Raw genomic sequence first — 12,998 nt, 5'->3', positions numbered from 1 at the left:
CCTTCTGGCGCTCTCATTAGGCAGTGAGGCAAAGCTCTGCAGGCACATCTGGAAAGAGAGCAAGCCTGCTGTCTGCCACCCTTGATCTCTTGCCACAGAAAACCTGTCTCATTTCCCAGACATCTGCTGGTCGTACAGAGACCTCTCCTAATTAGAGAGGTATCCCTGACAAATCCTTTGGGAAAGGGAGATGAGTCCCTGGAGATCTTTATTTGGTGGCCCTGTGACATTCTCCAGGGCCTGCAAGTGCAGCATGGCATTCAAGCTCCTCCTGGCAGGCCTCTGGGTGAGGTGGTCTACAGGTTGATCAGCCTTGTACTCACCCTCCAGCAGAAGAGCTTCTTGGTGGAGTGGTCACCCTTACTTCTGTCTGGCACCTCTGGCACCCCTTGGTCTTCCATAGTCAGCACTTGGCCCCCGAACCATACTACCTGCAGCCCCCTGCCACCTCACCCTGGCCGCCTTGCAGCCTTGGTGACTGGACAGGATTTCTGCATTTCTGTTTCAATTTGGAAATGTTTCCCTGGTTCTCCAGGCCCATAGCCACTGGGGCCCAGACCACAGCCCTCTCCTGCCCCACTCTCTCAGCCTTGCCACTACACCCCAGGCAGGCCTGCTTTTATCTTTTGTCTTGTGCTTATAGAGGAAAAGAGCAGTGGGTTCCGGTTGAAGCCACCAACACTGATCCATGGCCAGGCACCCAGCGCAGGTAGGTGCCCGCCCGCCTTGGTGGAGAGTGGAATGGCTTTCTCATACCCTTCCAGGCCTCTGTGCAGTGTCTGTTTGCACAGCTGCCTAAGGCAGCCCCACCAGTGCGCTCTGAGCTGTTACCTGACACTTGAGCCCTGGAAATCCACTTTAAAGAGCCTGTCAGACCAGGGAGCTTCTCCCACCTGTGAGCCCTTCACTGCCCTGAAGTGCAGATGGCAAGGGAACAGGCTTAGCTTGGTCTGGGACTTTGGGCTCCCTGCCCAGTGATAGCTCAGTTGGTGCAAGCTGTCTCTCCAGAGCATTCTAGCCCCGGCATGCCATGGCATTAGTGCTGATTAGCAGAGTGGCCTCCATCCAGTGACATACTGCTGGTGAGTGTTGCCCAGGGAAGGCCGAAACATTCTTTCATGGTCCTCGCCCAAGTTGTGTTTGGCACAGGTGTTTTCTCAATGTGGCATTTTCAAACAGCAGGTGCAAAGGGTGTCTTTCTGTAACTGCCAAGCAGCATCCTAAACTGGAGTGACACCAGTGGCTTCACTTCTTTTCCCCTCATATCTGTGCCTGACCCTTGGGCGCCACACTTGAGAACAGGTGTCCCTTGGCTTTCCCAAAGCATTACTGTACTCACTGCATTAATTCACAGACATGATCAGTTACTGGGAATGCTGTTTAATCACAGATAAAAAAATAACAATAGCCAGACGTTGCATGTCCAGTTGTGAAGAAAATATCCTTGTGGGGTTTTTTGTTTGTTTGTTTTTGGGGGGTTTTGTTTTAGAAAACATGCTTCCCTACAGAGTGTAGCCTGTAAGGGCCATGAAATGGATTGCTGGGTTTAATTTGTCTTGGAAAGTACTTGGGAGCCTGAGGTATTATGTTTCTGCCCGAGAGGTCCAAGGCAAACCATCCTCTGTTCCCAGGTCTGCCAAGCCAGAAGCCCAAGGAGCAGCAGCGGAGCGTGCTTCGCCCGGCAGTGCTACAAGCCCCACAGCCAAAGGCACTCTCGCAGGCCGGTAAGAAACGCAGCCCTGGTGCCCAGGCTCGCATGGCAGAGTAGAGCATTTCAGAAGCCGTGCCTGGGACAGCCACACAGGTGACTTTGCTCATATCTGCCAAATGCACGTAGAAATAAAGAAATAAAGAGAGCGCTGGGAAAACAACCCTTGTTGTCCCTGGGGAGCCCAGGAAAGACAGAAGGCTGAGCCTGCCTGCCGGGACAGACGTTACCTTGCGCACACACCAGCCTTCTAAACACTGCCTCCACTCCCCGACCGCTTCCGGTCCACCCCTACTGTGTGCGGGCAGAGCTCAGCCCTGCAGTCTCCGAAACTGAAAGGGTGGCTTTCACGTGCATTTTCATTTCAGTAGCCAATCTTGAGACATGACTTTTAAAGCATGTTTCCTTTGCATCCATACAGGCAGTGGTTTTCCGTTAATCCTTAGTTTTCCTCATGTGAATGAGCTCTGCTTGTCTTCCTCTTGCTCTGTCCCTGTGATGCAAGAACGCTTCAGCAGCAGCAACACAGCATCCCACATGAGGGAAATGGTGTGTTTCTGAAGAGTTTTTAATCATGGGAAAATTTATATAATGCTCAACAGTCAAAGCCAGATTTAAACCTGTACATGTCATGTAATCTCAGTTATTTAAAGGAAAAAAATGCACAGAATGAGGATGTTATTTGTAAAACTTGTTTTATAAAACTCATAATTGTTTCCCCAGTATTTGTTCTTTTTCTCCCCACCACCCTTCATTAGTATTGCTTCTAAATACACTGAAAAGTCACACAGTTCTTTGTAGAATAAGCAATAAGCAACCCACCTCTGTGTGGCTTTAGTTTTGGTTTTATTTTATTTTAATCTAAGAATGTGTTGCTTTCAGTGGTATGCCAGGCCCTTTATACTGTTGGCCCCAAGAGGGGCAGAAGGAAGCACAAGAGACGATGCAGCACTAACTCCACAAGCCTCCCTCTGTCCTTTCGTCCCTGCAGTCCCAACCAGCAGCACGAACGGGCTCAGCATCCCAGCAGACTGCACAGGAACCTCGACATCGACGTCGCCCAGCATCCCCACACGGAGAAGTCCGCCTGACGAGGCGCCAGCCCCTGAGGTTCGTCTGTGCCCAGGCAGCGAGCACACCTCCCGGGAGACTCCTCGGGCCTTGCCGAGCACGCAGACCGTTTCCTGCTCTGAGCAGTGCCAGTGTTCCGTGTCCGGGCTTTCTGGGTCTGCTCGGTGGCGTCAGTATAGAACCACAGCTGACAACGCCAGGAGTTTGAGGGGTCCCCATGGTCCTGAGAGAAAGGTGATAAGCAGAGCTCTGCCACAGTCTGCACTGCCCGAGGCTAGCATGTCGTTCCACGTGTCCCAGGTAGCATGCGGGAGGGTGGCTTTCATTAACGAGGGCTGTGCACCGTTTCACGTGGGCTGTCTTCCCTCCTTGTTTCCACACCCCAGCAACTCTGGGAATGCATACACGTGTGCCCTTTCCAGTCAAAGTAGGCTCAGAAATTATTTCTTTTTAAAAAACAGTCCTTCAGGGTTCTGAAATTACAGAGGCCAGAAGCACCAGTTTTCTAGGAGTGCTGCAGAGCAGCTGGGAGACGGGTGTTGTTGAAGCACCTGCCCTTGAGGCTGGCAGAGACAGACTCGGAGCCTAGACTGCAGCACCGCACCAGGCCTCGTATGCTAGCCGGCCTGTGGCTGCGTGTCTCCGCACTCCCGCAACCTCGGTAGATAAGTTGCTGCTGAAGGCTCTCTTTCTTCTGCCTCCTCCACGCCCACTCCTACTCCCCTGTAGATGTTCAGGCTCAGATGGTGAAAAACGATCATCTACAATTCCATTTTGAAACCTCCTTGAGCCCCCTACCTTCAAACCAGTTAGCAGAATTGAAACTCAAAATTTTTTCTATAACATGCTTCTTGGAAATGTTGGTAGCTGGGTCTCGGGGCAGGCGGTCAGTGCCCAGCTCCGTGGTGGAGGGAGACCCCAGAAGCGACCCAGCTGCCCTACCCTCCCGGTGTCCCTAGCTGCCGAGAGCTCGCCCTGTCCAGTCCTGGGTCTGTCTGCCTCACTCATCCTTTCGGTTCTAGCCCCACCTTGGATGTCCCTCAGCCCAGGGACCTTCGCCAGAGGACAGGCACTGCTGCAGTGAGGTGGCTCAGCTCACTCGTCGAGGCAGTGTGTCCCTTCTTTTCAGTTGTCGTTGTTCTGTTTAACTAGGAGAAGGAGCCCCAGGGAAATGAGTCTAGCAATCCCTCCGAGGAGGACAGCTGTGAGAAGAAAGAACACGCTGCACAGCAAGCGTTTGTGTTTGGGCAGAACTTGAGGGACAGAGTTAAGGTACGCGCTTGGAGGGCTGGGCGAGCTATCGAGCCCAAGCGTTCATCTTTTTACGCCTCCTGCAGGTTCAGCACCAGGAGTCTGCTTCTTAAGGATGGGGCAGACACGGGGGGAGGTCCTGTGACTCACAGCGCAGCCAGTAGCTGCTTGTTGTGCATCCTGCCTGCACTCCTCTGCTCAGGCACCCAGGCTGCCTGCTTCCCCTCCACCCCACCCCCCGAGGGGGACTCAGCAGTGGCTCCTGATGGCAGGGCACAGAGAGGCAGCCCATGAGAGAGGCTTGTTTCCTTCGGGGCTTTCTTTGTCAGCCCTAGCAGCAGTCAGACTGAACTGCGCCTAGTTGCTGGGGGCCTGCCCTGCACAGCACTGTGGGTTGTCGAGCAGCATCCCTGGCCCCCACCCTCCAGTGAACCCTCCCAGTCATGACTGCCACATGTGTCCCCACATAGTGCCGGGTGTTCCCATGGGATCAAATCACTCCTGGCGGAGAACCATCACCTTTTTTTCTAAAGCAGGGCAGGTGAGAAGGTACTGTTTTCTCTCCCATGGGAACAGCCGTGTCTGTCACCTCCTGGCCGCCCCCCAGGCAGGTGGGTCCAGTGTGGGGACTGAGTCGGGGCCAAGGGTATCTGGCAGTGGCAGGGGTCTCAGTTCTGCGCCCCATGTGCTGCTAGTGCCCCAGAAAGACTAGAGTGGGCAGCAGCGCCTTTCACAGCCACAGGGATGGGCTGTGCCATTTCCAGCAGCTCACCTTTAGACGACTGAGAGGCCATGTCTGGGGACATCTGTGGTCGGCACTTCTGGCACCGACTGAGTGGGAACCAGGGGTGCTGCTCAACACCCCACCGTGCCCAGGACAACCCAGCCCCAGTGTCAGTGAGGCTGAGGGTAAGACACCCTGAAATGAGGAAACAGAAGTTGCTGCCACATAGAAAACAGCGGGTTGCACCATCTGCATCCCCATGTGATAGCACTGTGCAACAGGAGCACAGGTGCCCCAAGAGACAGAAATGGGTGTTGACACCACCTGACTGTAGCCAAAACAACGAGTCCCTTGGGGGACTGCTCCCTCCAGGGAGGAGGACAGAAGTGAAGGGAGGGCCTTGATACCCACCAGCACTCGGGGCGGCGCCTGGCCAGACCTCAGGTTGAGTCTGCTTCTCAGGTGCAGGGAAGTGCTGCCTGGATGTGTCTCCTAGAGGCCCAGGACTCACGTGGTCGCTGAGGGCTTGGTCACATCCCACCCCCTCCGGGAAGGTGACTCCAGGCCGTGGTCTCCTAGCTCCACTGCATCTGTGCTCCGTTGCTCACAGGACCAGGTCCATCCTGCCACCCCTCAGGTTCCCAGGAGCAGTGCGTCAGGTCACCTGTGCGAGGGAGCAGATTTGGTATCTGGCATCAAAGCAGCCCTCAAGAAACGGGGCTTTTTTATGTTCATAATAAACCCCTTAAAACAGCAGATTTATAAGCCTTCTGTGATCTCAGTGCAGAAGTATTGATGAAAATGCTAACAAGATGCCAGCCTGTGTGCGTTTTTGTATGTCTTTAACAAGGTAGGAAAAGCTCCCTAACACTTTATGAATTGTTTTATACCTTAACCATTAAAGGCAAAAAGCTGTGGCATTGATTATAGCCCCAGCACCCAGTGTGCACCCACAAACCACCTCTCGCACATCTGACGGGGTTTGTGCGGGGGCTGTGCTGCGTAGCTGAGAGGTTGTGCGGCAGAGGGCCAGAGCGCACCACTCTCTGAATACGGGTGTTTCTGCTCCCCAGTTAATAAATGAGAACACTGAAACAGCTGACATGGAGCACGCCGGACACCCCAGTTCGGAAACGCCAACAGCAACCAACTATTTCCTTCAGTATATCAGCTCCAGGTACGTGTCTTGGGCCCCGCGCCCAGTGCTGTGCAGGGTGAGCTCCAGCCTCAGAGGAGCCCAGGTCATTCATCCACCCTGACCTAGACCCCCAGAGAGGGCAGAATTTTCCAGAATCCCAGTTGCCCTCCAATCCCTTCCGTTTTTTCCACTTGGCACAGCTCTCGATGGGCTAAAACTGTGGGTTTTGCTGGACACCTGAGGCAGACCTAAGTTCTGTGAGGTTGTCCAGCCCAGCCCTCAGAGTGACCTCTATCACCTGGACTTGGTGCCCCAGGCAGAGCCCATCGGGCTGGCGGCGGCTCAGCTGCCTTTTGTTATCCACTAGGTTCCACCCCAAATTCACAGGCTATCTTCTCTTCAGTTTAGAGAACTCGAACAATAGTGCCGATGCCACCAGCAACAAGTTTGTATTTGGCCAGAACATGAGCGAGCGCGTATTGGTGAGTGGCCCCTTCAGGGACTGTTCTTCCTGGAACCCAGAAGGCTTTTACAGCCACTCCCCGCCCCCATTCAGGTCAAAGGGACACGGGTGTGGCTACTACTTCATCTCTTGGAAAATTAGGGGGATTTCAGTTGTAAGTAGGAGAAAGGAGACCCCCAGCTCAGACTCAACTTAAAGCAAGGGCTAGGGGTGGTTATCTGTTCTGTCAGCCAGTGTCCTTCTTCCTGTCTCTCCTCACTGTAAGACAGGTTTTTCTGGTCCCAGGTCAAGCTTCTTCCCGCTAGTGCTAGGGCAGTGGCAGCCATCAGAACCTCAGGTTTAGCCGCATGCTGCTGGAGCCCTGAGCCACTTCTGGGGCCAAGGGTGGTCAGCCCCACCTGACTTTGAGGCTGCAGCCCAGAGTGGGGGGTGGGTGCAGTGGCCTTGGAGGGACCCTGTGTGCCATGTCCTCCGGATACACACCACAGCCAGGGCTCGGTTCTGGCGTTGTCTGCATGCCCCCTCCCTCGGCCCCCTGTTCCCCCAGTCAGGTGCACACAGCCCCACTGGGTCCGTCGTCAGTGTGGCTAAGGAGCCGTTTTCAGCCCAGCCAGTTCTTTCTGTATTTTTCTCAGTCTGCATTACATTGCTTTCCTCAAGCGTCAGTGCTGTTCTTCTTTTATTAAAATGAAACAGTCAGCCCTGGCTGGCGTAGCTCAGTGGATTGAGCGCAGGCTGGGAACCAAAGTGTCCCAGGTTCGATTCCCAGCCAGGGTACATTCCTGGGTTGCAGGCCATAACCCCCAGCAACCGCACATTGATGTCTCTCTCTCTCTCTCTCTCTCTCTCTCTCCCCCCCTTCCTTCCCTCCCTAAAAATAAATAAATAAAATCTTTAAAAAAAAAATGAAACAGTCACAGAACTATCTCACACAGGGGAAGGTGACCGCTGCAGCCCAAAGCGATGTCAGGGGGCGGGGGGTGCACGCCTCCCGGCTAGGCCACAAGAGGCCCCGTTTGGGGGCTCCCGGGGCAGCTCCTGTGTGGTGCACAAGGGCAGGTCTGCCAGGACACCTTTCTGTTGGGTTCTCACACCAAATGATACTTCAGAATTGTGTGGTGCCGGGGCGGGGAGCAGGCCAGGACCCACCCCACAGGGAAAGGGCTGTGTGGGCGGCCTGCCAGGCCTGGGAGGGCCCCCAGAGCTGCCGAGGAGAGGCCATGGCAGAAGGCAGCCCTCTGCCCAGTAGGGCAGTTTCAAAAGCTGCTGCCAGACCTGGGGGTTCTCTATTCCTTTACAGTTGGCCCCCCAGGACCTTTCACACATACCCCTACCCATGCACCTTCATTTCCCTGCAGAGCCCACCCAAATTGAATGAGGTCACTTCAGATGCCAACAGGGAGAACTCAGCTGTCGAGTCTGGGTCCGAGTCCTCGTCCCAGGAGGCCACCCCTGAGAAAGGTACGTTGCAATCCTGCTGCCTCGTAGGAGAGGGTGCCAAGGAACAGGGCGCTGTCCATCCATACCCCTGCTGGGGAGGGACGCAGAGACCAACTCAACACTGCAGTGAGCACCTCGAGAACCAGCCGCTGGGGCAGAGCCAGAAAGCCACGGGCGCTGGTTTTCAGTGAGCAAAAAGGGGACATGTTCGTCTAAAAACAGCCAGGCCCTCGGCTCTGCGTGTGGCTCGGGTAGGGCGGTTGAGGTGGTCGGTGCCCCTTCCCTTCAGAGGGAGTTTCTCTTCAGTGCCCTCTTGGAGGTCTGTGCCCTGCTGACTGGGAAATGGGAGACCCGGAGCCGTGCCTGTAGCTCCCCGCTGGCCGCCCTACGGATCCTGCGGCCAAAGTGCTTGGCACATTTCAGGGTCCCTGCCTGGGGTAGCAGGCACCCTGGGGGCCAAGCCAGCCGTTTTGTCTCCTGTGAGGTACACACTCTCCCCCCACCGAGTAAATAGTCAATGTCGTTTAGCTAATAACATTGCAGAGTCCCTGGCCGAGTCGGCAGCTGCCTACACCAAGGCAACAGCACGGAAGTGTTTGTTGGAAAAAGTGGAAGTCATCACCGGGGAGGAGGCGGAGAGCAACGTGTTACAGGTGAGGTGGCCACAGGTGGGCCTCGAGGCCCTTAGGCGGAAGTGTGAGGGCTGACGGTAGCGCGCAGCTTCTGTGTGCATCTGGGGGTCCAGCCGCCAAAGGCTCAGACTTCCTGTGGAAGTGCCAGAGGGGCCTAAATCCCCACCTTCAGGATCTTGGTTGGGCTTTTGTGAAGAGCTCACCCAGCCCTAAGGGTCTATATTGCCTTGTTTTCTAACAAAAGGATTCTGTTTTGAAACATTCTGGTAGTTTAGGGGATTATAAGACTGTTGTGACTTCTCTTGCTGTCCAGAGTTACAGCTCTGGTTATATTATGCTGACACCTCATCCTGTTTTATTAGGGAAAAGAATCATAGATGCAGCCCAACTCCTCACCCTGCCCCTCCCCTCCCCCCATCCTCCTCCGTGGCCTGGGCAGCATGTCCAGGTCTGGGTGCCCTTTCGTCTGCTTTTTATTTTTTCACACACACGTGTGTCTGTAAACCTTGTATATATAGATAGAGGAGTTTTTAATGCAGGTTTTAATGGTACTTCTTTCCCCGGTCAGCATTGTTTTTTAATTGCTCCGTGTTAAGAGAGATTGACATGATAATCTGCAAACTTTTTCTATAAAGGACCGCCTATGGTCTGTAGATATTCTTTTTTTTAATATAACAGTTTATTGAGACATAATGCACATGCTAAGAAAGTTACTCCTTTAAAGCATGCAATTCTGTGGTTTTTAGTATATTTACAAAGATGTGCAACTGTCACTACTATCTAGTTTAGAATATTTTTTTGTTGTTTTTCTAATTTAGAACATTTTTGCCCCCCCAAAAGACACTTTGTACCCATTAACAATCACTCCCCATCCCACTCTTCCAGCCCCTGACAACCAAGAATCTACTTCCTGTCTGCGAGTTTCCCTGTTCTAGACGTTTTAATAAAAGGAGTCACACATCGTGGCTTGGCTCACTGAGCACTGTGTTTTTAAGGGTCACCCACGTTGTAGTGTGAGTCGATGCTTTGTTCCTTTTCAAGGCTGAGTAATATTCCACTGTGCTGGCAGGCGCTTGAGTTGTTCCACTTTTTAGGTGTGATAGAATCCTGCTGCTCTAAACATTTGTGTGCAGGTTCTTTTGCGAACAGCTGCTCATTGCTCTCACGTGGGCACTCAGGAGTGTCATTGTTCACCATGTGGCCATGTAGTGTTCAGCACTTGTGGAACTGCTTTCCAGGGTAGCCACCAACAGTGTGTGGGTGTCTGATTTCTCCCTGTCCTCTCCAACACCTGTTACCGTCTATCCATTTGGTTGTAGCTGACCTAATGGCTATGAAGTTTCTCCTTGTGTTGGTTCTGAGTTGCATTTCCTTAGTTTTTTAAATAGCCCTCTTAAAAGTATAAAATCCACTCTAGTTTGAGGGCAGAACAAAAAACTGGCCAAGTGCCCGATGTGGACCCCAGGGTGTAGTTTAGTGACCCGGGTAGTTCATGGGATTTAGCTGGAGGCTCCCACGAGCCCCCTCGGCAATGGCACCCCCCAACCAGGGCCCTGCTCACCCGGAGGGACACCCTGTGTTCCAGATCCAGTGTAAGCTGTTTGTCTTTGACAAGACCTCTCAGTCCTGGGTGGAGAGAGGCCGGGGGCTGCTCAGACTCAACGACATGGCTTCGACTGACGACGGGACATTGCAGTCCCGACTAGGTGAGTGGCAGTGGGGCCCCTGTGGGGAGGGCCTGGATTGGTGCAGAGCTCCCACAGCGGTAAAGGATGAGGCCCCAAATCGGCCCCTCAACCCAAGGAGCAGGAAAGTGGGTCCCCAAGGCAGAGCCCCCAGGGTCAGGTCTGACCCAGAGGATCCAGCCACCAGCTCTGCCACTTTCTGGGTTTGAAAGTAGATAAAAGTACTTAGCAATTTTTATACTTATTTTCCAATCATGAAAGTACCCACTGTTTTATGGTAGAATGGGAAAAGAAATTAAACATGCACAGCAGTGTATAGAGAGAAAATTCTCTACCAACAGTGCTGTGGCGGTCCGCTCCTGCTCTGTGGTCCTTCTCTAGGGGAATGGGGTGACTGTACTCCGCTCTCTCTGCTCGCTGTGTGGAGAGCATGTTGCTGTGTCGGTAAATCTGTCTTAGAACCTCGACTGTTTGGGGAATTGTTACAGTAATGTATCTGTTGACAGTGAGTGTGTGTCACCATTTCCCTGTGAGGAACATGCAGCTTTTCCCTGATTTTTCTATCAAGAATGATGCTCCGGGACTGTCTATTCATAAATCTTATTCGCAGCAGTATGCTGGTTGCAAGTGTGTGTGTGTGTGTGTGTGTGTGTGTGTGTGTGAGAGATCTTCCCAAACTAAAATTGCCCTCTGGCCCTTACAGAGACAGCAGTTTCGGGCCCACTAGTAGCTCACATTGCATCCTTTCAGGATTGACCCCAAGATTGGAACAGGGATGAAGAAGGCCCTTTTGTTTGGGCCCGTTCTTTTCCCCCATGGACATCCCTTTTCCGTTTTTCTTAGGGAAATGTTCGAGTGTGTGTGGACAGAGAGAGCACAGTGTTTCCAGCCCCACTGCTCAGTACCCACCTCCTCGGGCTGCAGCGGGGGGCCCGCTTTGTTGCATCACGCCCTCGCCTCTCTCACTGGGATCCACCCCGGGCACCCTTTCCTTTCACCCCCCACCCAGTCTTTGATCCTTGTCACAGCCCTTCCCTCCAAGCCCGTCTGCATTGCTCTGATGCGTCAGAGGTGGGCACTTCGGGCTTGCAAGGCTAGGCTCAGAAGACGCAGTCAGCAGGGTCCCAGGACCCCACAGGGCTCCCCAAGTTGGCCCAAGCTGCTCCCTGTCCTGTGTGGCCCTCTGTGGCCCAGAATGGCGTGACACCTAATCCTCTTCAGGCCTGTTCCAATGGGGAAAGCTGGGCTGGCAGGCAGGCGAAGGTCACCTGTGTCTGTGGGGTCAGGGCATGGGCGGGCTGGGAGGGCTCTGACAAGTGAGCAGGTTGGCTGTGGCCTTGAACTTGCTACGAGTAGAACTAGGAGTATCATGTGTCCGTCCAGAGAGGGGAGATCTGTGCCCAGTTTGTCTCTGCCATATGCTTCCCTCAGTCTGTCTATCTCCTTCCCATTGGAAGCTCTGAGCACAGTGTGGCCTCAACCCTATTTTCTTAAGGGTTTATTTATTTATTTTTAGAGAGGTGGGGAGGGAGGAGAAAGAAAGGGAGAGAAACATGGATGTGAGAAACATTTATTGGTTGCCTCTCACATGCACCCTGATCAGGAATCAAACCAGCAACCATTTGCTCTGTGGGACAGTGCCCAACCGACTGAGCCATACTGGTTAGGGCAGCCTCAACCCTTTTTCCTAAGAAAACCACAGGGCAGGGGCTGGGACTTGGCCTGTGAGGGGCATCAACTTCCATGTGACACGTGTTGCATAAAGTCTGAGTGTCCCCAGTGTGCAGCCCTCGAATGTCCCTGTCTGGCTCTGCCTCCTTGTAGTTTGCCTCCTGCTTCTGCCTAATCACCCCATTCCACAAGGGAGCTACCATCCTGGCACATGATATGTGAACCAACAAAACACTCTTATGCGTGGGCTCTGACCCCGCCGGTGGCCTTGGTGGTTCTGGCCTCGGGAAGCCAGGTTGTGGGGCCAACCCCAGCATGTGGGTGGCTGTAGCTCAGTGGGTAGGTAGGTGGTTTTCATGGACCTTGGTGGAGAAGTGTGGGGTTTTGCCCTTGAAGTTTGCTTTCCTTCCAAGTTGTGTCTGTTCTAGCTGGCTGTTGGGTGGGGGTTGGGGACCAGGGCTGAGTGGCCTTGTTGGTTGCAGTGATGCGGACCCAGGGTAGCCTGCGGCTAATCCTCAACACCAAGCTATGGGCCCAGATGCAGATCGACAAGGCCAGTGAGAAGAGCATTCGCATCACAGCTATGGACACCGAGGACCAGGGTGTGAAGGTCTTCCTGATCTCGGTGAGCAGCCTGGGGGCAGGCTGGGCTGCCCGGAGTGGGGCAACGACCCCAAGCCACCACAGGAGGGAAGCCCCTCATCACATGCAGTCAGTCACCACAGGGCTGGATGCCCCTCTGCCCCTCTGCGGGTGCCCCTCAGCACTGCCCTGAGGGCATGGGCCAGGGAGAGAGCAGGGAAGCCTCCGGGTGGGCCCGTGCCCGACATGAGAGAGGCAAGAATGCCGCTGTCATGGAGGGCTCACCGAGCCACAGGCTCCGGGAACCCCTTGAGTGGGTGTGCTCTGGGCTATGGAAGCTTTGGTCCATGGGCCCCAGGTTGAGGAGAGCCCCAGGGGTAGTCTCCCCCTGAGGCCTTGTAACCAGCAATTCCTCCGCCCGCCCGGCCCCACCAGGCCAGCTCCAAGGACACGGGCCAGCTGTATGCGGCCCTGCACCACCGCATCCTGGCCCTGCGCAGCCGCGTGGAACAGGAACAGGAGGCCAGAACACCTGCCCCTGAACCTGGTGCAGCCCCATCCAACGAGGATGACAGTGACGATGACGACGTCCTCGCTCCATCGGGGGCCACAGGAGGCGGTGAGCCAGTAGTC

General features: G+C 54.2%; 1 protein-coding gene across 21 annotated transcripts in view; it reads left to right on the top strand.

Moving 5' to 3' along the window:
• RANBP3 (RAN binding protein 3) overlaps window positions 1-12,998 on the top strand; it is a 54,555-nt gene that overhangs the window by 39,896 nt on the left and 1,661 nt on the right. For 10 of the 21 annotated variants that reach the window (XM_028519378.2, XM_028519375.2, XM_028519380.2 and 7 more), the window contains 11 exons: window positions 644-709; window positions 1,632-1,724; window positions 2,700-2,818; window positions 3,932-4,051; window positions 5,828-5,931; window positions 6,296-6,374; window positions 7,714-7,816; window positions 8,324-8,448; window positions 10,013-10,133; window positions 12,266-12,408; window positions 12,801-12,984. In XM_028519378.2, the coding sequence (XP_028375179.1) occupies window positions 644-709; window positions 1,632-1,724; window positions 2,700-2,818; window positions 3,932-4,051; window positions 5,828-5,931; window positions 6,296-6,374; window positions 7,714-7,816; window positions 8,324-8,448; window positions 10,013-10,133; window positions 12,266-12,408; window positions 12,801-12,984 (1,257 nt within the window). Of the gene's footprint in view, window positions 1-643; window positions 710-1,631; window positions 1,725-2,699; window positions 2,819-3,931; window positions 4,052-5,827; window positions 5,932-6,295; window positions 6,375-7,713; window positions 7,817-8,323; window positions 8,449-10,012; window positions 10,134-10,955; window positions 11,162-12,265; window positions 12,409-12,800; window positions 12,985-12,998 lie in introns of those variants that run through there. The other 11 variants (XM_028519382.2, XM_028519377.2, XM_028519376.2 and 8 more) reach the window with 4 other exon arrangements.

The sequence above is a fragment of the Phyllostomus discolor genome, chromosome 8, assembly GCF_004126475.2.
Source record: "Phyllostomus discolor isolate MPI-MPIP mPhyDis1 chromosome 8, mPhyDis1.pri.v3, whole genome shotgun sequence".
NCBI lineage: Eukaryota > Metazoa > Chordata > Mammalia > Chiroptera > Phyllostomidae > Phyllostomus > Phyllostomus discolor.
The sequence above is the reverse complement of the archived record's forward strand: the minus strand, read 5'-3'. Positions and strand labels throughout refer to the sequence as shown.